At 36.5% G+C, this 23735-nt stretch overlaps 1 protein-coding gene across 1 annotated transcript in view; it reads left to right on the top strand.

Moving 5' to 3' along the window:
- Positions 1 to 23735, top strand: part of CLIC4 (chloride intracellular channel 4) — a 66781-nt gene that overhangs the window by 11343 nt on the left and 31703 nt on the right. Inside the window, exon 2 of the mRNA XM_081057098.1 lies at positions 22226 to 22335. Within this exon, the coding sequence (XP_080913224.1) occupies positions 22226 to 22335 (110 nt within the window). The remainder of the gene's footprint in view (positions 1 to 22225; positions 22336 to 23735) is intronic.

Here is a 23735-nt window from a genome sequence, read left to right as displayed (position 1 = left end):
TTTATACAAGAAGCTAGAGAAATAGGCTGAGAGTATGATGCAAATCACTGGGCTCGGTTCATATTTGCTGTTTTGATATAGTGCCTCAAAATGACTCTTCTTGGAGGTTAAAATGAATCGATATACTTTTTTTCCCTTTGCAAAATAAAAAAGATTGAAGGGAGAGTCCACGACTGTGTTCTGGCGCTGAGTATGTGGCTTGACAGACAGTGGGATGAAGAGTTGCAGCCATTGTCCTGATGACTCAGCAAGGACCCCTGTACTAGATGGCAGTGTTGCCTGGGTATTGCTTGTAAAGGTTCTTTCTGTCCTTTGTAATATCTGAGATCCAGGATTCCACAGTCAGAGCAGCGGAGGATTGTTGACTTGAAGTATCATTTGTATTCCCTATATAAGGCACTGAATAGTCTATTTCAGAGTTGAAGATAGTTAGAATTAATATTCCAAATAGGCAATTGAGCTGTCATTTGAAAGAGTGGATCTTAGTGTTATGTTGTTGCCATAGTGTAGTGGTTCTGAAGAGCAGAGCATGCATGGTCTCTGGAGTCATGTAGACAGTGTTTCAATCCTGCTTCTGCCTTTCACTAGCTATCTTAGTGTCTCCACTGGGGTAATACTGTCTCCCTCTTGGGCTTTTGTAAAGATTAAAGGAGTTAATAAAAGAAAAGCACTTAGTGTTTGACACATAAGTAAGCATTTTCTTATTGTTCCATGGGCCTTTTGGGATGTTGCATTAAGACTGTATTGGCCCATGGTTAGTTTATATTCAATATATAGTGAGTGTTTCCTGAAAATAAGACCTAGCCAGACAATCAGCTCTAATGCATTCTTTGGAGCAAAAATTTGTATAAGACCCGGTTTTATAAGACCCAGTATATTATTATATTATATTATATTATATTTATTATATTATTATATTATACGGGTCTTATAGTAAAATAAGACCGGGTCTTATATTAATTTTTTCTCCAAAAGATGCGGTAGAGCTGATTGTCCAGCTAGGTCTTATTTTCAGGGAAACACAGTAGGTGGTTTCAATCTCCAGGATGTTACTGAGAGAAATGTCAGGCAGGCTGCCACTGCAGATAGATGGGGAACTTTCCATTCTTTATCAGAAGAGCAGGTTTAGTGCAAAAAAGTCCAAGATTAGACTTGAATTTATTCCTGAATTAACTTCAAGGAACCATGGTCCAGTTAAGACACTAAGTAACTAAAGGACAGTCAGATTGGACTCTGCCATCTTAACCCATCTGCCTTAGCAGCTCTTTCTGGACTTGTAGTTAAAGCTGAGAGTTCATTATTAAGAATGTTTTTCTTTCCCCTTTTCCTCCTCCTCTTTTGTGACAGCACAAAAGAAGTAAAGAATAATCTATGACATATCTAGTGGTTCTGCAGTTCTTTTGAATTATGGATTTTGACATATATATATTTCACTTAGCTCCCTCTGCTACTGCATTTCACTATTCCTTGATTTTTGTGGTCTCCCCTATAAAGTTGAACTGGTCATATATTAACTGGCATTTATCTAATGTTCTCTTTAGGGGAACTGCAGAGGAAATGCAGCAGAGAGTAAGTTATTTCTATTTAATTTGTAACAAGAAATTGAATTAGCGTAATTATACAGGTTTTATGCTTAGTAATTAAGGGGTAAGGGCAGAAAGAGTTGAAGTCTCCTAATTCGTAGTTTATTTGTAGACCCTAAGATATTTTTTATTTTTTAATTTTAATTTTTATTGTATCCCACAATGAGATGGTGATAAAACTGGAAATTTAGCATAGCTGTAATTGATAGGTGATACAAGAATCATAAAGTATTTTAAAATCCTTCGTTTTATAATGTTATAAACTTCTTTTTTTTTTAAGATTTTTTTTATTGGGGAAGGGGTACAGGACTTTATTGGGGAACAGTGTGTACTTCCAGGACCTTTTTTCCAAGTCAAGTTGTCCTTTCAGTCTTAGTTGTGGAGGGCGCAGCTCAGCTCCAGGTCCAGTTGCCGTTGCTAGTTGCAGGGGGCGCAGCCCATCATCACTTGCAGGAGTCGAACCGGCAACCTTGTGGTTGAGAGGACGGGCTCCAACCTACTGAGCCATCCGGGAGCTCAGCATCAGCTCAGCTCAAGGTGCTGTGTTCAATCTTAGTTGCAGGGGGCGCAGCCCACCATCCCTTGCGGGACTTGAGGAATTGAACTGGCAATTGTTGAGAGCCCACTGGTCCATGTGGGAATCGAACTGGCAGCCTTCGGAGTTAGGAGCAGGGAGCTCTAACCGCCTGAGCCACTGGGCTGGCCCTGTTATAAACTTCTTGAAACTACTTAATTCTCCTGTAAGATAGAGTACACTGATACATGATGAACAGCAAGTTTTTGTTTTTCTGTTTAATGTCAGAATTAATAGTCATAAGATAATAGGTAGCATTGAGTGCTCACTATGGTTGGGCACGGTGTGCCAAGCTCTTTACATATGTTAGCCAAGTTAATCTTCACATAAACTCTGAAATAGGTGCTGTCAATGCTATTTTCCACATGAGGCTTAGTTAGAGAGGTCATTGCTTGTGTGTGGTCGCAGGCTAGTAAGCAGCAGTACTGGGATTTGTACCAAGGTCTTTTGGATCCATAGCCCATAGCCTAACTCTTAACCACTCAGAGTTTATTTTCTATATTTAGATTCTTATTTGAAACTTGAATTTTTATTTATCAGAGTTTTATTTTCACTATTTGCTGTGTTCAGTCACCCTGAAAAATAAAAAAAAAATTATGAGAATGTTGAAGGATATTTCTAAAACATACTAACAACCAGTGAGTCTACTAGATGATTCGTTAAATGTGTTTGGTTGCTTTCAGTTCTCTTGGTTAAATTTGAAAGGAAACTGTAAAATTTCCATTACCTCACCTCTGTGCATTTTGGAGCCTGGTTAATTAATATTTTGTAAAGTACTTTAAAGAGGTTATTTATAAACTTGTTAAGGTACTTGACTCGAACATCACGTGTTTGATTTTAGGATTATTTTCCAATTTAGAAGTGTCAAAGCAGTCCAAGTTTACCACAAATAACATGCTAAATTGTTAATACCATGTTTCCTCGAAAATAAGACCTAACCAGACAATCGGCTCTAATGAGTTTTGGAGCAAAAATTAATATAAGACCCGGTCTTATTCTACTATAATATACAATATAAGACCGGGTCTTGTATTAATTTTTGCTCCAAAAGACGCGTTAGAGCTGATTTGTCCGGCTAGGTCTTATTTTCGGGGAAACACGGTATTTTTCTGTGGTTTTTCTTTTCTTTTTTTTTTTTTAAACCTCTCCCTTCAGAGGAGCCTACACTAATCTTTGCATTGTTGATAGAAAAAAAAGCAAGGAAGTTTCTTTTTGTCGAGAGAGGAAATGGCTGTTAGTTCGGGACTTTATCCATATTAGGTATAAACTAAATATAGCCCGGTAATCCAGGACTGAAGTCACATCTATAAAGTTTCTTAAGCAGAGCTAATGAGATCAGCCAGTGCTTTGGGATCTGGGTTTTTTTGTTTCTTTTCTTTTTTTTTTTTTTCTTTTTCTTTTTACTTTTGGCTCACTTAAACAGTTGCCAAATTGTTTAGTCTTATGGTCTGCTTTCCTTTGTCCCTCAAAAAACACCAAACCATTTACAAGGAATCTTTCTTTAAAACAAACACATAAGTAAAAAAATCCTGCTTTGTGTATAAAGAATAGTTGCTTATGCCTCTTTTTGCAGGAGGTTGTGCATATGTTTATTTCTTCCATTTTTTAAAAATTTTTTTATTAGGGAACAGTGTGTTTCTCCAGGGCCCATCAGCTCCAAGTCGTTGTCCTTCAGTCTAGTTGTGGAGGGTGCAGCTCAGCTCCAAGTCCAGTCGCAGTTTTCAGTCTTTAGTTGCAGGGGGCACAGCCCACCACCCCATGTGGGAATTGAACCAGCAACCTTGTTGTTGAGAGCTCGCACTCTAACCAACTGAGCCATCAGGCTGCCCCATGTTTATTTCTTTACTTTCTTGACCCAGTTGTCATTTTCCTATTACCAATTTTTAGTTTTATCCCTAAGTCTTTTTCACACATATTTTTACTGTGAGGCTAGACTCTTACTGTCTTTTGTAAGACACATATGTTTTAGTATTTCTTGGTTTATTCAGTTTTTAACCATTAAGTTAGATCTCAGTGTGGCCAAGTAAGTGGTTATAGGATTCTTGGGATTGGTTGGTTATAGATATTGTAGAACAAAATGAAGGACTCAATCTCCTGTTAATGACAAAAGCACAACTTATTCTCAAATAAGGACTTTTATTTTTTTTTATTTTTCAGAATTTTTCTTTAACTTTATTTATTTTAAGTGTTTTTTTCCAGGACCCTGTTTTTTTCCGGGACCCATCAGCTCCAAGTCAAGTAGTTGTTTCAATCTAGTTGTGGAGGGTGCGGCTCACAGTGGCTCATGTGGGGGATCGAACCGGCAACCTTGTTGTTTAAGAGCACCGTGCTCTAGCCAACTGAGCTAACCAGCTGCCCCTCAAATAACTACTTTTAAAAGCTAACATATCATTTCAGGGTTTTAATTCATGAAATCAAATGCCCTCCTAAGTTTAGGTAACTTTAGAATCCTTCCCTGACCTTGTTGCACCCTCAGCAGAGCTAATCTTTTCTACTGTCTGGAGCACTTTATGCATTTGCATGTTCTGCCACTCATCTGAATCATTTTTCATCATATCTTTGTTCTAGGCTAGGATGTGAATTCCAGGAAATCAGGGATTGGGGACTATTTGCTTCATCTTTTTTTTTTTTTTTTTTTAACCTCCCTGCTTCATCTTTTATATCTCAATCTTGTTATATGGGAGATAACTCATTAATTCAGTAAATATCTCTAATGTTTGTTTTTGGGCAAATTGGTATGCGTAATCTGGTGATGGAAACATGTAAAGAGAGTATTGTCTGTTTCTGGGGTTGTGGTCTATATTACCTCATGGTAAAATACCAGAGATAAAAATAGTATTCAGTTATTGATCTTGAGACGTGTAATTTGGGTTTTTTGAGTAGCTGCTCACTAGATAGCCACGGATCTAAATTTAACAGATTGGTATAGAGGTCTAGAATCTTCAGATGGAAAACCAGGTTCTAGTTCTCCTCATCTGTAAAGTGGGTTTGTTTCTTAGAAGTCATGTCCAGTCTCGTCTAGATTTATTTTATATACAAAAGTGGCCTTAGTCTTGGGTGTTTAGGCCCATACAGAAAGTTGAGAACTGAGGTTTCAAAGTCAGATCCAGATAATTAAATTTAATAATTAGAAACAGTTTATTAGAAAATAAATACAAATGGAGCTAATAAAAATTCTCTGATAATGGGGGCAATTTGCCAGAGAAATGAAAAATATTTCAAGAGTGAATTTATTGCCTAGAAAGAATATAGTACAGTTTCCAAATGAACTACCTGAAAGATAAACGGAAGATTTTGTTTGTAGTGTCTAAAATCAAACCAATTCAGAACTGTTCTAAGTTAGAATTTGTCTTTATCATATTTAAGGCATCTGTGTATTGAAATTATAAGTAAAAATTTCAATAATTAACAAGCTGTCTTGTACTGTTCAGATATTTGAAATTTATTTTAGGCCAGCCAAGAAGCTAGACAAGAATTCTGAATGTTAACTTTTTACAGCTCTGCAATACGTTGTTGAGTACATAATTTCAGCTCTGCAATACGTTGTTGAGTACATAATTTTAAAAGAAACTTATTTTGCAATATATTTTAATGAAAATTTTAAACATGGATAATTCAAAATGAAGTGCCAGAGAAAGATTCTTTCATATGTTTATTGAGTGCAAATATTTTATATTAAAATATTCTATAGCATTTTTACGACTGCAGTTTTTCATTGTTTATTGTTATCATTATTAATCTACTTTTCGTAGTCATTTAGAGGTACAAAATTTAGCAGCTACCTAACTTGTGGGTAAGAGCTATTTCTCTTTAGCAATTCCACCAAGAATTCAATAGTAGTCAAAAATCCAATTTCTCCCTTAGTAAAAAATCTAAATTCTCCAGAAAGTTTTCTTTTAAGACTTTAGGTAAACAAAAGGAAAATAAAGAATTCAGAGGATAAATGAGATATGTGAGGAACTTTGAGAACAGAGTTACATGATATGGTTATGCACAGAAAATTGGCTGTGAAGATACACATCACAGTATTGTTTAGTAGCTGCTATAACACTGAGGGAAGAGGAGTAACTTTTGAACTTAATTGTTTTCTTTCACTCCCAGGATTCTTGGAGTCTAGTTTATACTACTGCATGTATATTTTAAAACTACCCTTAGGGAAATTTTGACTTGCTGGATTTTGACTTGCATAAGAATTTCAACCCCTCCCCGAATGTATTTGGCTTCAGCTGATAAACAAGGGAAGACTCTGGCAGTTAGTGAATTTATCTTTGATTAGAAGATGTTGAAAGAATGAGGCTTAGACAGTGAAAACATTTGAGGTAACTTTTTTTGTATGTAACCAAAGTGAGAATCACTAATTGGAAAGGACACGTTTATTTTTTTAGTAATATAATCATGCCTTAATATGCAAACACATCTTAGTTTTCTATATTCCTGAAATTAACTCTTTTAAATGTCAAACATTTAAATTCTACAGAGTTTTATATAAAAATGTCTTGATTTCGATTTACCCCAAAATAAAATTTTGGGGTAATTTTTGTTGTTTTATTTCAGTACTTTAAAAATGTTCCATTTTTCTGGCCTCCATTATTTCTAATGAGAATTCAACTGTCATTCAAGTCATTATTCCTTTATATAGTATGTTGTTTTTTTCAAGCTACTTTAAAACTTTTATTTTTCTTTGCTTTTTATTATAGCATTTGAATTATGATATACCTAGGTGTGACTTATAGTACTCCATGGAACTGCTTGAATCTGTAAATTCTTTTTCATTTGGGAAAAGTTTGGCCATTATTTCTTAAAAAAAATTTTTTTTGCGTCATTGTCTCCTCTCCTGAGATTGAAGTTAAAAATAGAGACCTTTTGATATTTTCCAATTATCTTTGGGGCTCTGTTGAATTATTTCTATTCTTCAGATTGAGTAATTTCTTGAATCTGTCTTCACATTCATAGACCCCTTTATCTCTTTTCTTAAGACCATCTAGTGAATTTCAGAAGTTTCAAGTAGTGTTCTCTTTTAGTTCTAGAACTCACATTTTGTTCTTTTGTGGTCTCTTTTTCTCTACTGAGATTTCATATATTCCTTTATCATGAGCATATTTTCCTTTATGTCATTGAGCATAGTTATAACTACCTTAAAAATTCTTGTCTGCAAGTTGCAGCATCTGGGTCAGTTTAGGGTATGTCTCTGATTATTTTTTCTCTTGAGAATGGGTCATCTTTTCCTGTTTCTTCCTGTGGGGAATAATTTTGGATTGTATTTTGCAGTATTGCGAATGACAAGTTGTAAAAACTTTGGATTTTGTTATGTTCCTCTGAAGAGTGTTGATTGTTTCTTTTTTAAAGCAGGTAGTTAACTTCGCTGAACTCAAACTGCAAAACTGTCTCCCTTGATGTGGGTGGCAGCTTAAATTTCGGTTCAGTTCTTTTAGCTGGCCTACTTGGAGTCCATCCTGTGCATGTGTGTGTCAGGGGTTAGCCAGAGAGTTGAACGGTTTTATGCAGATCTCAGGGCTCCCCCACTCTGGCTCTCTTTCTTATGGTGTTGTGCCTTATTTTCCAGCGGTGATGATGGTTCTGCACTCTGTCTCTTGGTTCTTCAAGCCAGCAGGACTGAATTTTCCCTGGAGGTTTAGCTACCCTGCACGGCACAAGGTTAAAAGATAAAAATTGAGGAAATTTGTTCAGTGTATTTCCCTTCTTCCAAGTGTCCACTCCCCTCTAACATCTGTCTCTTTTGTTCACTCCCCAGTGCCATCAGGCGGTTGTTTTTGTCTAGAAATTATCGTTATGTGGGCAGAGGGGATCTACTTGGTCATACTAGAAACCTCAAATTGATTTTTAAAACTTAGCTGTATAATTTCAGAATAGTTTTAGATTTATAGAAAAACGGCAAAAATAGTACAGAGAGCTCTCAAATTAATCTTAAAAGAAAATATTTCCAAAACATTAATGCTTCTCTGACTTCTTACAATGCTGAATTTAACTGCCGATTAACGTCCGTTTTCTGAATACAGATTCAGCAATGGCCTTGGGAACTATTGAGCTGTATAAGATGATTTTTGCCTTTCTGCTAAATGGCCTCAGCTGTTATGTTTTTTGAACCTCGATCTCCTTTGTGTGTATGCATGCATGGGTGCATGTGTGTTTATGTGTGTGTGTGTTTTCTATTTCTCCCTTTGCCAACTTAGCTCTATTGATGCAGTCCATTTTCTTTACTTTTCTATTGTAATCTGTTGTGGTTTGCTAAGCCAGATAAACAGACTTGTAAAAATTTGTTTGAAATAAGGGTAAATAATTTCTGAGAACTTGATAGCTGACTTGATGAGTCAGGTATGTGACCTTTATTTAGTACATGGTACCATCTTGGTGATATTGATGTTGGTTATTCACATGCTTTTTCTCTAGACATATGCTATTCAGTATGATAGCCACTAGCCACATGTGGCTATTGTGTGATTGAAATGTGTCCAGTTTGAATTGAGATGTATTGTAAGTATAGAGTATACACCAGATTGCAAAGATTTTATACAAAGAAAAGAATGTAACAACTTTTTTGTTGATTACATGTTGAAATGATAATATTTTAGATATACTGAATTAAAATATTATTTAAATTAATTTCACCTGTTTCTCTTTACGTTTTTAAAAATAAGTTCACTAGAAATTTAAAATAACATTTTTGGATTACATTATAATGGCTGTAGTTCAGATAATTTATCTTGCTTGATAGATAATGTCCATATGAGTGAGATGGTGGTTGTACCATACGAATCATTAGACCAAGGAGGTGATATTGCAGCATTTCTTTCTGACCTTGGTAAAAGTGGTTAATACCACGGACCTCAGAGTTCAGACTTCAGTTCTGCTGCTCCTTAGTTGGATGACCTATGGCAAGTTAGTTTCTCTAAATCTCACTTTCCTCATCTGAAATTTGAGGAAAACAGTAACCTAACTATAGTTATAGTTAGGTTATAGTGAGACTTAATATATATAAATCACTTTCATATAGCATATTTCGAGTGAGAAATAAACCTGCTAAATTAAACAGTAACTATTAACTTGTTTCAGGGCAATTTTGGTGACACTTCCATTTATTTTAGTTGATTCTTCTTATAGGGCATAGAATCAAGGTTGATCCAGATAGGAGAAAAGTTATACCTTTGGCCATCTTTTTTTTTTTTTTTTTTAAATTTCTTGTCATTCAGTATTTTTAATTAAATGGCTTATAATTAGTTCTGAAGATATAATAAACTACCTCCTATTTTGGGCTTCTGATGAGTTGAATGCAAACATTCCAGCAGAACTTGTTTTCGTTATGGTTCTGTTGTGCTTAGATGGAAAGTCTGGTCATTGTATATGTGACACTTTGTTTTAACAAATGATTCTGGCTGAGACATTTCAGATTTGATTTTAGTACAGATGAGAGCCTTTGTTTTCATTTTCAGCCAATGCTTAGAATATGTAGCAGAACAAAAGTACTCAGAATTTTTCTCAACTGTCATTATTTGGTTAGTAGTTTTTGAGTGACTAGTTTGCATTTAGCATTTTTTCAAGCAATATGAAGGATTCAAAAGCAGTTCTGTCATATTTAAGCAGTTTAATATTTTGGCAGTGATTGGGGACAGGAATAAGATTATCATGTGTAAACATTTGGAACACTTTCTTTAAAAATTTTCTTAAATCTACAAAGAAGAAAAACAAAACAGTACAGAGGTGGATGCAGTTAATAACCCTGTCCCTTACTCTCCCTAAGTCTGTCCTGACGTGTAAACAGCGTTAATTTTGGTTTGTAGCCTTCCACACCTGAGAAATATTTTCAAGCCAAGTCTACAGCTCTATGGTTGTTATCTCTTGAAAGGATTTCCCTTTCTATTCTCCAACCAAGTATAGACACACTTACCCTCATCTTAAGGCTTTCCTCCACCCAGTTGCTCAAACCAGAAATCTAAGAGTTAGTTGATTTCTTTCCCTCACTTTTCACATCCAAACCATCCACAAGTCTTTAGGACTGTACCTTCCCGGTTCAGTGTAATCCGTGCATTTATTTCCATCTCCGTTGCCTCTACCTGATGTGCAAGTCATACCCATCGGAACCACTGCAGTAGGTCTCCAACATCCGTTCTTCATAAGCGCCACGCCCCCGCCCTGTTTTCCATATAGTAACAAAGTGTTATTTATTGTCTTAGAATGGAAAGTCGATTTTACCCTCATATGCCCCCACCCACCGCATCCCTTCAGTGGTGTCCCATTACCCTATTCTCTGCCCTCCGCCCCCGCAAGATCCGTGAAACCAGGAATATGTTCTCTACTTGGCACATACTTTCTTGCTGAGCATTTACCACATGCTGGGCAATATTTTAAGAGATTTTCATATGTTAACTCAATCTCATAATAACTATGATGTAGATTATTCCCCATTTTACATGTAAGGAAACGGAGTCCCCGGATTGGTTAAGTAACATGCTCAATATATCACACTGGTGGTTAAGTAGAGGAATGCATGGATCAAACCAGGCAGGCGCTCAGCTTCCAGAGTCCTTGCTGTTAACCATTCTATTAAATGATTTCTTTCTATACAGGTAGGTACTTGGCAAACATTTATTAAATGAATGAATAAATCGTTCCCTCTGTAAGCAGAAAATTCAAACTCCTTAATTTGATCTAGAAAGTCTTATGTGATCTGGCCCCTGCCAATACCACTTCTCTCATATAGCTGTCTAGTCACACTGGCTGTTTGCGTGGCTGCCTCCTCCTTCTTTAGGTCTAAGAAATTTTTTATGACGATCTTATCTAAAGCAGGTGCTCTTTATCTTACTTTGTTTCCCTTTAGGCGCTTATTGCAGTTAACAGTTTTTAACTAGATATATTTATTATCTATTTCGTCCCCAAACATCTTTTCACAAGGTCAGATTATCTGTCTCATTCACAGCTGTTTCCCCAGTGCCAGCACCTAGTGCTTGGGAGGTAGTAGGTCCTCAGTAAATATATGCTGCCTGTTGAGTAGATATCTGTGGGTCCTACACAAGGAAGTGTTCTGTAAGATGTTCTGTGAATGAGGAGAGAGCCCATAGCTTAAACTTCAGTGGCTAATGCTGCTCAGATCACTGAAATCCTAGAGCAAAGTCTTAATGGCAGCCTGTGGAAAATGGCTGTTATATCTCCTTTAACTTATCTTTCTTTCTTTTTTTTAACTTTTATTTATTTTAAGTGTGTTTTTCCAGGACCCATCAGCTCCAAGTCAAGTAGTCCTTTCCATCTAGTTGTGGAGGGCACAGCTCACAGTGGCCCATGTGGGGATTGAACCAGCAACCTTGTTGTCCTGCACGGCGCTCTAATCAACTGAGCTAACCAGCCGTCCCCACCTTTAACTTATCTTGAGGTTTTCTTTTTCATTTCTTACCACACTTAAGTATTTTATTCTTTCTGCTAGTCTTAATTGAAGATAAAGGGTGATGTTGGTTTGGATGCTTATGGTTGTGATTAATAGAAAAGTCCACCTCAAATTGTCTTTAACCACTAAGGAAATATATCTAATGAAGGAAGTCTAGTAGGAGGATTATTCCATGTATAGTATGTCAGGGTCTGGCTCCCTTTTTTGTGATTCTCTCAGCTCTGTCATCTTTTGGTGTTGGTTGCAGCCACACCAAAGTTGGCCACAGCAGCCATAGCTTTCACATCTGAGGGTTTCCTTTTCTGGTGTCTTTGTCTTAAGAACAAGAAACTTTTGGCAGGAGACTGTCTTGTCAATGAACTGGATTCACTGATTAAAGCTAAGTCACTGGCGAGAGAAATGGAACTATCATGACTGGCTTAGAATTAATCAGGATTTACCACTAAAGTTGGGGATTGGGTAATCATCTCCTGTGTCTCTTGCGGGAGGGAGGAATGGATGCCTGACCAAAAATAGGAGTTATGTCAGCAAAAAAGAAAGGGGGAGAATGGATGTTGGGCAGGCAATTACTAGAATTTGCTGTAGTGGCTTCTGTGGTTTGTTAGTTCTGTCCCAAGGTGATTTGGAGATCTCATTTACATTTTTGAGAAAAATTATTAGGAAGATTTGACTTAAATAAGTTTCTTTCTATACTAATAACCTGGAGCACATTCTTTGTAATTCAAAGGCTTTCATTGTTAGCAATTAATAGAAAGCTAATAGTAAAGCAACTGCAGCAGAAATCATCCTATGGAAAGATTTAAAAAAAGTGTGACATCCCATTGAGTTTAAAGTCTAGCACAGGAGATAGTATGAATAGTCGAGTAATAATACACACTAACAATTAAAAAAATCAAAAGGCAAGTCGTGATTGGTTAAATAACTGGCATAAGCTTACTATTTCCTGAGAGTTTGTAAGGGATGCAGAATCTTGGGCCTTACCCCAAACTACTGAATCAGTCAGCATTCTAACAAGATCCTCTGATAATTTTTGTCGATACCAGAATTTGAGAAGCTGGAATAGAAGTTGAGAGAACAGGTAATTGCTTTGGGCTAGAGTGATCTAGAAAGATTTCTCGGAGGTAAGGCTTTCTTGAACTTGACCTGAAGGATAGGTATGACAATGGGCGTTTCAGGTGGAGAATAATGTGATTTTAGTCACATAAGTGTCTGGATTTATGTGGCCTTACTGTACAGAATGAATGGAGAGGGGATAACGGGTCCTCAGGAACATTGGTGAAGGAGTCATCCTAGGAAAGGAGGAGACAGAACTTCTGCAAGACCTCGTTTGTAAAGACTATTGTACATGTTTACAGGCTTTTAAAAAATACTAAACTGTTGGCTACGTTAGGTCATTTCATCATAATTTAGTCATTTACTAAAGGAAACAAATGACTTTTGGAACTACTGGTAGATGAATTCTCTCTCCTATGGGTAGGTGGGTGGAAGAACATGCTTTAGAAAGGGTTACTTTACTAAGCCAGGGCATTGAGCTAAAACAGTTGGCTACACAGTGTATTTTAGCTATTACCTTCAACATTGTCCAAGTAACTTTGAATCTTGATGACTTTAGTAATAACTGTAGATTTTAGTAGATTATTTCAGGTAGGTAAGCGTGATAAACGTGATAAACGATGGCTGTTCTTTTAGTCGCTCCCTCCTTTTTAAAAAAATTTATAAACAAAATAAAGCAAAACCCATTTTTGTATAGTTTTGAGTGATTTCTCAGTTTATGGTGAATTAGACTAATGCCAGAGAACGTCAAATCTCCTGTGATAAGCTAAATCCCCAACTCGGGAGGAGTGGTGGCAAGACCATAAAACTGAAACTCATAAAATCATGAAACTCCTGAAAGTGTGACACTTTTGAGGAAGTGTTTAACAGGTATTATTTCAATTGTGATGAGGTTTGCGGTGTGTATTTTGAATTTCATTGTATCCTATATTGAAATTGTCACTTTTGCTGTGTTCTCAAAGTATTCAGATTAAACTTTGTAGACCATAGGAAACACAAAGGCAGAAGCCATGTGTTTTCTTATTCATCACTGGATCTCCAGTATTTAATGTAGGTCCTCACATGGCTGATGAATGATTAAAAATTAAAAAAAAAAATTTTTTTTTTTTTTAACTATTGGCTTTTTTATTTTTTTATTTAATTTTTTGTTTTTTGTTGAGAGCCCACTGGCCCATGTGGGAATCGAACCCGCAACCTTCGGAGTTAGGAGCACGGAGCTCTAACCGCCTGCGCCACCGGGCCGGCCCCTAAAAAAATTTTAAAAGATTGATTTTTATCTGCCCTTGGAGACAATACATGAATGGTATAATAAAGTGAGTTATAATATAATTAGAAATTATTAGGGTGGAAGTGGAAACTAGATTAATAATTTTAAAGATTTATTTGGAAATAAATCTTAGTTTGTGTGGAATAAATTAACAGACAAGTTGCAGGAGTAAGAACAGAACAAAGAACACCCTTTATACAGGTTTACCTATTGTTAACAGTTTACCCCATGTGCTTTATTAGTTCTCTTTTTCTAGTATGTTGTATACAAAGTAGCCCTTTATCTCTAAACACTTCAGTGTGTATTCCCAAAGAGTAGTGATGTGTCTTGCATAATAACATTGCAGTCATCAACTTCTGTAAATCAGTCTCCATTCTTCCTCCAAACCTCCCCTTTCCAGAATAGAAAATGAAGACCCAAAGAGGTTAAGAGACTTACCCATGGTTCTATAGTTTCTAAGTAGAAAATCCACCTTATTTTGCAAGTCAAGTATTGGTTCTTGGTCCCTAATATCACAGCAGAATCTTTTTCTTTTTTTCTCCTGACAAGTCAGTTCATTTAGTAGTATAATATAGCAATTAAAATTTGTAATTGTTCTTTTAAACCACATATAACCACCCTAACATAAAGGACTTGATCTTTAAAGGATCGTAGGTCACCATAACTGTCCTTGGCATTATATTTGGTCTTAAGACAAGCTCTGAGAAACATTAATGTTGTACTGTTTTGTGCTAAAAGGTACTTGCCTCTGCCTCTTAGTTTGTGTGGAATAATAATGTTCTTGAATTTGCGTATCCGGATTTGATGGGACTTTAAGCTGGCTTGGTTTAAGTCTAGATATGCCGGACTTTGAAGCAAAATAGTGTGGCATTCCTTTAAAGTGGGGGAGGAGGCCGTTATTTACAAATCTGACCCTAACAAATGGTGAGCAGGTTGCTGGCCTACAAAGAGCAGACTCCAAAAGGCATCATGAGGAATTCAAAGTTTAACTATGGAGTCAACTTGTTTCCAGTCCTTATTTTCATTTTTCGGCATGTTTTCCTCTATGTCAGTATTTACCAAAATAGGGTCTGCCCACCAAATAAATGCATCAGAGTTAGAATTGCTTTGAAGTGCTTGTTAAAAATTGCAGATTCCTGGACCCCACCACAGACATACTGAATCAGAGTGTCTGGAGGTGAGACCTGGTAATCTGTGTTTTAAATGCTCCTCCGTGTGGATTTTTACGTGTCCTGAGATTTGAGAATCCTGCTCCCGTATACATGTCTTTCATTTTCAGAACTTTTTTTACATTCATTCTATAACTTGTGTTTTACTTCATTTTCATCTTTTTAGGGTGGGGAGGTTTTTGATTGCTTGCACTTTTTTTTAAATGAAAGATTTATGTGCATAATACAAATATCAAAAAGTATGAAAGGGTATATATAATGAACAATCAATCCCTCCTCATCCCCTGGTTTTAGAGCATTGTGGTGTTCTAAGCCCTGTAATGTATTAACTCATTCATTTCCCCCCAACATTCCAGTGAAGCAGGTCATATTATTGTCTCCATTTTGTAGAAGAGAAAAAACAGGCTCGGAGAGGTGAAATCACTTTTTCAAAGACTCATAGCTAGGAAGTGGTGGAGGCCGTCTGGGAGACTGGCTCTTAACCAGCATCCTCTGCTGAGTGAGAATAAAAATTAACTAGATAATACATGTGAAGAGCTTGTTTGGGGAGAGTTCACCTTCAATAAGGTAAATATTTCATGTGAACTTTAACAGCCTGGCATGGAGTTTCATCTAACCCTGGTATTTGAGTTATCTTCATGAAATTGCAGACTAATCAGTTCCTCTCTAAATTGTACAGGTTCTTATCTGGAGAGTAGACTTCATGAGTTGGTAATACTGAACAAGAAAATGTTAGCAATTGAGGTCTTTGCAGTGTCCTGCCGTTGGCTACGTTTTATTTATATAGGCGGAGAGCTTGGGGTATAGTAGTTCTTCCCTTACATATAGCCTTTGACTTTATGGAATTAGTGCTTTGATGTTATGGCCAGGAAACTATGATGTATTCTTTGCATGGCCAGAGATTTTTGACATCTTTGCTTTACTCCATTTAGCGGACTATTTAAAGTTTATATAGAATATATTTCTTAAATATAGGGCTATAATATACATCATTTGGAAGAACTTAACGTGGAAGATACTTAGAGTCTTTCCCTTCTCTTTTCTGAAAGAAAGTCATCTAGGGATTCTAATGACAGGTGCTTCATCTGAAGAACAGATTGTTAGGCCTTGAGTTCTGTGCAGAGTATCTTTCAAGGTCGGTAACATTTATTTTATTAAACTCTTACATGTGCCAGGAACTGTATGTGTACCCTAACTGATTCGATCCTCATAATAACAAGGCGTAGGAAGTCAAGTTTCACAGATGTTAAATAACTTACTGAAGATCACACAGCTAATAAGTAGTACAGTCACGATTCAAATCCAGGTATGTCTGATTCTAAACCTTGTTGTTTCCCACATACTTTGCAGACCCTATAGAAAGATAACAGTTTATTAAACCTTTAGACTCTAGACCTTGGTTCCAGCATGTGTGTAGCAAAAACTGAAGAAATAGATAGCCAGGTAACTGCCCATTTATCATGTTTTGTGACTTTCAAGTTAATCTAAATCAAAGCAAGCAATTTTATGTATTCAGACAGCTAATTTAGATAGAATCCACTCTAAAAGTAAATGAGGTCTTAACGTTTTTGAGTTCATTCTTTTGGCAACACATTGTTCTATGCATTCCCTAGAAAATGTGTCAAAGGAAATGATTTCCTGGTCAGGAGCCCATTCTCACCTTCAGGGGAAGCTTCTCTTGCTCCTAGTCATCATCACCCCCAAATCCCCCCAGCCCCAACCCCCCCAGTCCCATAAACACAAAGAAATAGAGAAGAAAGAAACTCTTCTTTGGTGTTTTAAGACCTGACTTTCTATAAACTGATTAAACTAGGTTTTCTAAATGAGCAGTTCCTTAACCTCAGACTAGTAAAACATTAAAATATTCATGGCATCTACCACTGACCCCTATTCTGCAATGCAGGAGTTAATCCAGCAGTTGCTGATTAAATATACTGGTATTAGGCAATGCAAGAATTACAACAGAGGTCCGGAGGGAGGAGGGTGAGGAATAGTTGAGTGTATGAGAGGAACCCCAGATAGCAAGTTAAACAGAAATACACCTTTTATAAGAACAAAACAAATACTAACTCATCCTTTATCTGGAAATTGGTGGTTATGTCCGTGTCAGTGGAACTATCCAAGTTTTTGCTTTGATTACTTGGGTTTTCTGATTTTTAAGAAAACGTTATAGACATGTATGTTTTTATATGAAATCATAATTTTAAAACTATATATTAAATTAAAATCATGTGTCATATGTGTATATTTATACTTGTAATCTGTGTCTATATATATGAATCAGCTTTATTGAGATATAATTTATATACCATACAATGAATCCATTTAAAGCGTACAGTTCAGTGGTTTTTAGTCTATTCACGAAGTTGCACAACCATCATCACCACAGTCTAATTTTAGAACATTTTTACCATTCCAGAAAGAAACTGTACTCGTAAGCTGTTAGTCCCTAACCCTCTTTCCCTCTCTCCTCCCTACAAACCCTAGGCAACCACTAACCTCCTTTCTGTCTCTATGGATTTGTCTGTTTTGGACATTTCATATATGGAATCATATACTGTGTGGTTTTTTAATAATTGGCTTCTTTCATTTAGTATAATTCTTCACAGTTCATCCAAGTGATAGCATGTATCATTACTTCATTGCTTTTTGTAAAATCATATTCCATTGTATGTATATGCCACATTTTATACTTTTTTATTGTTTTTTAAATTTAATGCTTCTGAGAGACTTCTGCTTCTGGGCAGGGTGAGTTTCCTGTTTTTGTTTTTTTTTTTCCCCGTGAGGTTTTTTTGTCTCATACATCACAGACTTGGAGCTATCAAAGCCGACAACCTGGAAACACAACTAAGCACAGACAAAAAAAAAAAGCTCCAACCAAAGTCTGCTCTCTTCAGCCAAAGAACCAGGAAAGGGGAAGCTTAAGTAAGACAAGACTTTTAGACAATAGCTGCTCTACTCCAAACACCACAGAAAACGACCGTGACCCTATCCCCACCCATGCCAGCAAAGGCCAAATGGTTAGCTCCAACTTCCACTCTCTGGAGGTGGTCTCTAACTTGGATTCTTTACTACAGGCATTGGGGGGTCTCCAGTGTTTGGCTGTTAACAAACAATGCTTCAGTGTCCCTCCCTCTTACTTATCTTTGGGCATCTGTCTAAGTGTTTCTACAGAATAAATTTCTAGATGTGAAATTGGTGGGTTAATAGCATACAACGAAGCCTTCAAAAATCACTGTTGGATCACATCAAAATATGGCAATATATAGGAAGTCTTACATTTTCAGTATACTTTTTCTCCATTGTTCAGATTGGGTAATTACTATTGTTCTATCTTCCAGTTCAGTGATTCTTTCCTCTGTCACCTCCATTTGGTTTGTTGAGCCTGTCTTCTGAACTTTTAATTTCAATTATTGTATTTTACTAAAATTTCCATCCGGTTCTTGTTTACATCTTCTATTTCTTTGCTGAGTCTTTCGTTTTTTTCATTTGTTTGAAGCTGTTTGTAATTGCTCATTGAAGCATTTTTATCATGGCTGCTTTAAAATTTTGTCAGATAATTCTAACACCTCTGTCATCTTGATGTTGACATCGGTTGAATGCCTTTTTTCATTCAGTTTGATACAGTTTTTGGTATGACAAGTGATTTTCAATTGAAACCTGGACATTTTCATATGATGTTATGAGACTTGATCTTTTTTAAATTTTCTGTTCAAACTTCTCGACACTGAAATAAGACTTCTCTGACACTGCTTTGGAGGGGCTCGAGAGGGAAGGGCAGTGATACTGCCTTGTTTCAGCCAAGGGGAGATAGAAGTCTAGACGCCCCACATGGCCTGCATTGATACCCGAGGTGGGGAGGCTCCTCATTACCGCTGGGCGGGGTGTCAGTTCCAGCTTCCTGTGTGGTCCCCATTGACACCCAGGTTGAGGTGGTCTCATTACCTCTGGTTATGGTGACAGTCCTGACTCCTCTCTATTAGATCTCTCCTGACGCCCACCCTAGCCGTGAGGAGGAGGGGTTCCTTGTTACTGGCTGGCAGGGTGGGAAGCCCTGGCTTCCTCTTGGCCTTCCCTGACACTGTCCTGATGGGGAGCATTACAGCCTCCAGAGGGCTGATACATTGGGAATCAAATATAAATTGTAAAAAAGATATGTGGTGTAATCACATGTTCAAAAGAAAAAAGTAGTATGTCAATAGAAAAACACGAGGCAAATAAGTAACAAACTAGTGGAATGGTTCAAGGGTAGGGGAACTGACTTTTTGTAGTGTTAGAGTTTTTATTTATTTTGGAAATAATGTGTTTATATTGCTGTTAGAAGCAGTAAAAAGCAAAGGGATACTTTTTTAAAGGGATATTATTCTTAGATGCTATTGTTAGATATACCTATATGTTAATTTTTATTATTGTTATTAATAAAAAACTGGGTATAGAATAAAGGTATCCTGATTTCCAGGGGGCAGTGTTTTATATCATAATATCCTCCTCAGTCAATTGTACCAATAGGTTGTGTTCAGTGTAGTTCATACTGAAGGGAGTAATTTTGATCCTTTATCTTGAAAGGAATTTTACTGAAATGTTCAAATGGAATTTTATTAGTACAACATGGGTTAAAGGAAGAAGTTTTTGACTTGTGACTTCTGGAAATCCAAAATTTTCCCCAGTTCCATTGTACTTTACAAAAACATCATCTGGCTAGGAGCTCCCAATTTTCTAATGCCATTAAACCTTTGGAAAAACTTGTACGTCCAAAAATTATTTGAATTGTTTTGAGTTTGGGGAGTGGTTAACAAAAGGGCAGTTTTTCAGTTTTGTCTTGAAGAGTATGCATGCATTTTATTTTTGTTGCATAAAGGAAAGTAGTTTTATAAGGAATGTGGGATTTGTAACAGCTTGTGATACACCCTAAAGAGAAGTAAATTGGTAAAATTTGCTAGAAATTTATAGACAAAGGAGGTGAAAGCAAAGGAGCAGTTGTATCCTAACCCAGTACGTGAATCAGTCCATGTACCAAGATTCCTCTGTCATACTCTAGGACATGCTCTGTAGACCATTGTAGGCAATTACCACGTTTTTCATCTGTGGCCAGTCCCTTTTATCTCCAGCTTGCCTTTAGTTTAATGTGTTTCCAAAAGTGCCTACGTGTAACGTCTTTATTACATCTTTTTACCAATTTAATTACTTTAAACTACCATAACAGGCAGCATGGGACGTTATAGTTAATTTTACAGATTAAATAAATGGAATAGAATGAAGACCTTGAGTCAGACTTGTTCTTTGTCAACCAAACTTTATTCCTTTTTCAGTAAGTCTCAAATTTGGTATACTTTTTCTTGTATTTATACTTGTGCTGCTAAGCATGTTAAAACCAAGAAGGGGCGGGGGGGGGGGCGGGAGGGAAAACAACAGTGATGATAAAATTTGGGTATCTAAAGCAACAAGCGTGTGTGAAATATTAATTATCAAGCTATATAGGAAGGTAATAAGTTAACTTATCTGTAACAAATTGTATGTTACCAGTGTTTCCTCCTTGTTTGATGATGAGCATCTTCAAAAAAACAACTTTGTGTACCAGTTTGTTATATAGTAAGATGATTAGTCCTAAAAACTGGCTTGTGCTCTGAAAGAAGGAATATCATCCTAACCTTCTCACACCAGTGTTTCTCAGAGTGTCCAGCAAATGCCTGACTTTGTGATCTCCTTGGGTGCCTATAACAAATGAAATCAGGATTCCTGGGCCCCACCCCAGGAATTCTTCTGAATCAGAATCTCTGCATGTAAGACACAGAAATATTCACTTTAAATGTTTTCTGTAGGTTATTCTCAATCACTCTAAAGTTTAAGAACTAGACCTTCTTTAGGAAGGAAGTGTTTGAGCAAGTTTTACAGTATTAGAAATGAATGTGATTCATTTTTGCTACAATTCTGGGTATGTTTTCTTACTTATAAAGAATGATCAAATCCCCCCGCCCCCTCAGTTATAACTGTCCCACGCCATCTGCTTAGGATAGGGTGCTGGGATGCTCCTTATATGTCCATTTGTTTTGTTGGTTACTTTATGTCTAATCCGGTAACTGCTTTTATTTTTTTTTACCACTTCGCTGCTCCCGTCCCCTTCATCATTACTTGGAAATTAATGACTTAACTAATACAGCTTTTACAGAAATGGCTCCTGAGTTTTTTGAGTTACTTTAATATAATAAACATTACTTTTACCAGCATCTTTGAATGACTTGTTGAAAGTTATTTTTGGCTTTCTCCGTAGCTTCATGGTGAAGAGAGCTAGGTTGGTCCCTAGCAAGTGTTGGAATGTTCTTGCCTAGCATGTTGGCTCTCCCTCTCCCAGCCTCCCATTTCCTGCTTCCCCTCCCCCCTCCTTTTTAAACTTGGGACATATATGATGGAATTAAAGATTTGTTCCACTCTGATTTTTAGGAAAATCCTACCTCATTGTTGAACTCAGGGAAGTCAATTGCTGCATTCATTAAGTGGATTACAAGAAGCTTATTATAAAGATATATTCTGTTATTTTCTGTTTTCCCTGAAGGAATGTGTAAAACAGGATGTATAATTTTTATAATGAATCTTTTTTGGAATGGGAGGGGCTTGGCAATTATTTAACTCTTCGGAGACAGATACACTTACAAGTTTTCCTTTTTATGCTGCCCTATAAAGAATGTTGTCTCGTAGAACAAGAAATGACTTATATTTCATAAACTGCATCAGAGACTTTGTCTTTGCCCTGAGACAAAGATGTATGTGTCCCCTAGGGATTGATTAGATCTTTGCTGTCCTATATGGTAGCCATTAGCCATGTGTGACTATTGAAATTTAGGTTAATTAAAAGTAAATAAAATAAAAATTCAGTTCAGTTGAACTAGCTACATTTTAAGTACTCATTAGGCATATGTTACAAATGATTACCATATTGAACAGTGGTAATACAGATAATTTCTGTCATTGCAGAAAGTTCTCATGTACAGTGCTATGCTAGCCTGACCATTTTTAAGAATAGAAAGAAGCAAATGAATGAGCAAAATAATAAAGACCTGAATTTCCACCGTTCCTTCCACAATGCAACTTTCCCTGTATTCTTGTATCCTCCATTAAAATACAGACAAAGGTCTATCGTTTTGAGTGTCATCACTTTGACCTTGTTTTTTTAATGTTTCTGTTTCCCAGGCTGGCAGTGATGGTGAAAGCATAGGAAACTGCCCCTTTTCCCAGAGGCTCTTCATGATTCTTTGGCTCAAAGGAGTTGTATTTAGTGTCACAACTGTTGACCTGAAAAGGTAAGACTTGATTGCAGTTTGGGATCAACCTAAGTTTAGTATACACCTGACTGTTCAATTTAAGCCGCTCCCTAACCCTCATTTTGCTTGTATATGTTCTCTAAAGAAAATATATCGTCTTAAAAAGTTCAGCTGATTTATAGACAAATTTAACTTGTATAACAAATATTAGGGTAACTCACAATGTCAGCAAATTGCATGTGGCAACACAGTCTTTTCAGGAACTTATCGTATGTTTGCCTTAAATTTCCAGAACAGCAGCAGGAGCTAAGTTTTAGTGTGGATGCAGTGAAATCTTTGACTTTTTCCTGCGTAAACATGCAGCTATGAAGAACTTTCGAAGCAGACCATTTATTGGTCTCAAGTGTGCCAAACAGGTGGCCTAGATGATCTGGATCCTTAAAGACAAGAATGGGATTTTAGGAGAATAAATACTGCTGTCGTCTATTTCGTTTAATCAACTTTTCAGGGAATAATAGGGATTTTTAATAATATAATTTAACCATTTTTAGCTAAATATAATTGTAAAATAAGAACAGTTATCCATGACCCTCTGATTGTTTTTGCTGGTTGAAGAATTGTTTCTAACTTTCTCTCCACAGACTGCAGTAGAGAGGGCTGAGAAGAGCCCTGATAAGTAGTAAGCTTTTTTCACTCAGGAAGTTCTAGTCTTCCCTAGCAAACAGGTCTAGAAGTGAAAAACATTCATACTTTAAAAAAACACACACACAAAAACACGATTAAATCAAGGGTTAAGAACAGTTATACCAACAGAAAATCTAGGATTCAGCAGTGGAAATATATTCCTGTTGACGCAAATGCCAAAATATGGCTTGCTGCTTATTTTTTAAGCATATTAGTGACGAACAGTGTTCAAGAAAAAACCTTGACAGGCTGTCACTTGATGGGTGGTAGAATTCATTTATGTTATCCCTCTGGGCATCACAAAGTAAGAGTTGTCTGAGAGCTATAATCCCATTCCTAGTTCTAGGTTAGCATTCTCTGAGGCCTCTGTCAGTTCCTTAAAATGTATTCTTACTTACTACAAGTACACTTACTTGAGATTTTGCAGACCTAAAATTTATTTGTTGTAAATAAGCCATGAAGTCTTACAGGAACTCCTTAAGTTATGTATGTGAATGTAGAGATCAGCCTTTAGGGATAATAAGAGTTAAAAGTATCGGTTCTTTCAAAGACACACCTGGCTCATATTAGACAGAGCAATTGTAAGAATGAAATAACTCATGTAGTTATCCTTCTATTACTGTGTTTTTCCTACTTGCTTTCACAAAGGAAATTTCCCAATATAACTCCTAAAAATAGACCATGCCACCAGGCACACACCCTTACTGTGTCTTAAAATACATGATTTCTCCTTTTCCATTTTTGGGTTGGAGCAA

The sequence above is a fragment of the Rhinolophus hipposideros genome (assembly GCF_964194185.1).
Source record: "Rhinolophus hipposideros genome assembly, chromosome: 8".
Classification (NCBI taxonomy): domain Eukaryota; kingdom Metazoa; phylum Chordata; class Mammalia; order Chiroptera; family Rhinolophidae; genus Rhinolophus; species Rhinolophus hipposideros.
Note: the sequence above shows the minus strand (reverse complement) of the source record. Positions and strands in the feature narration are given on the sequence as shown.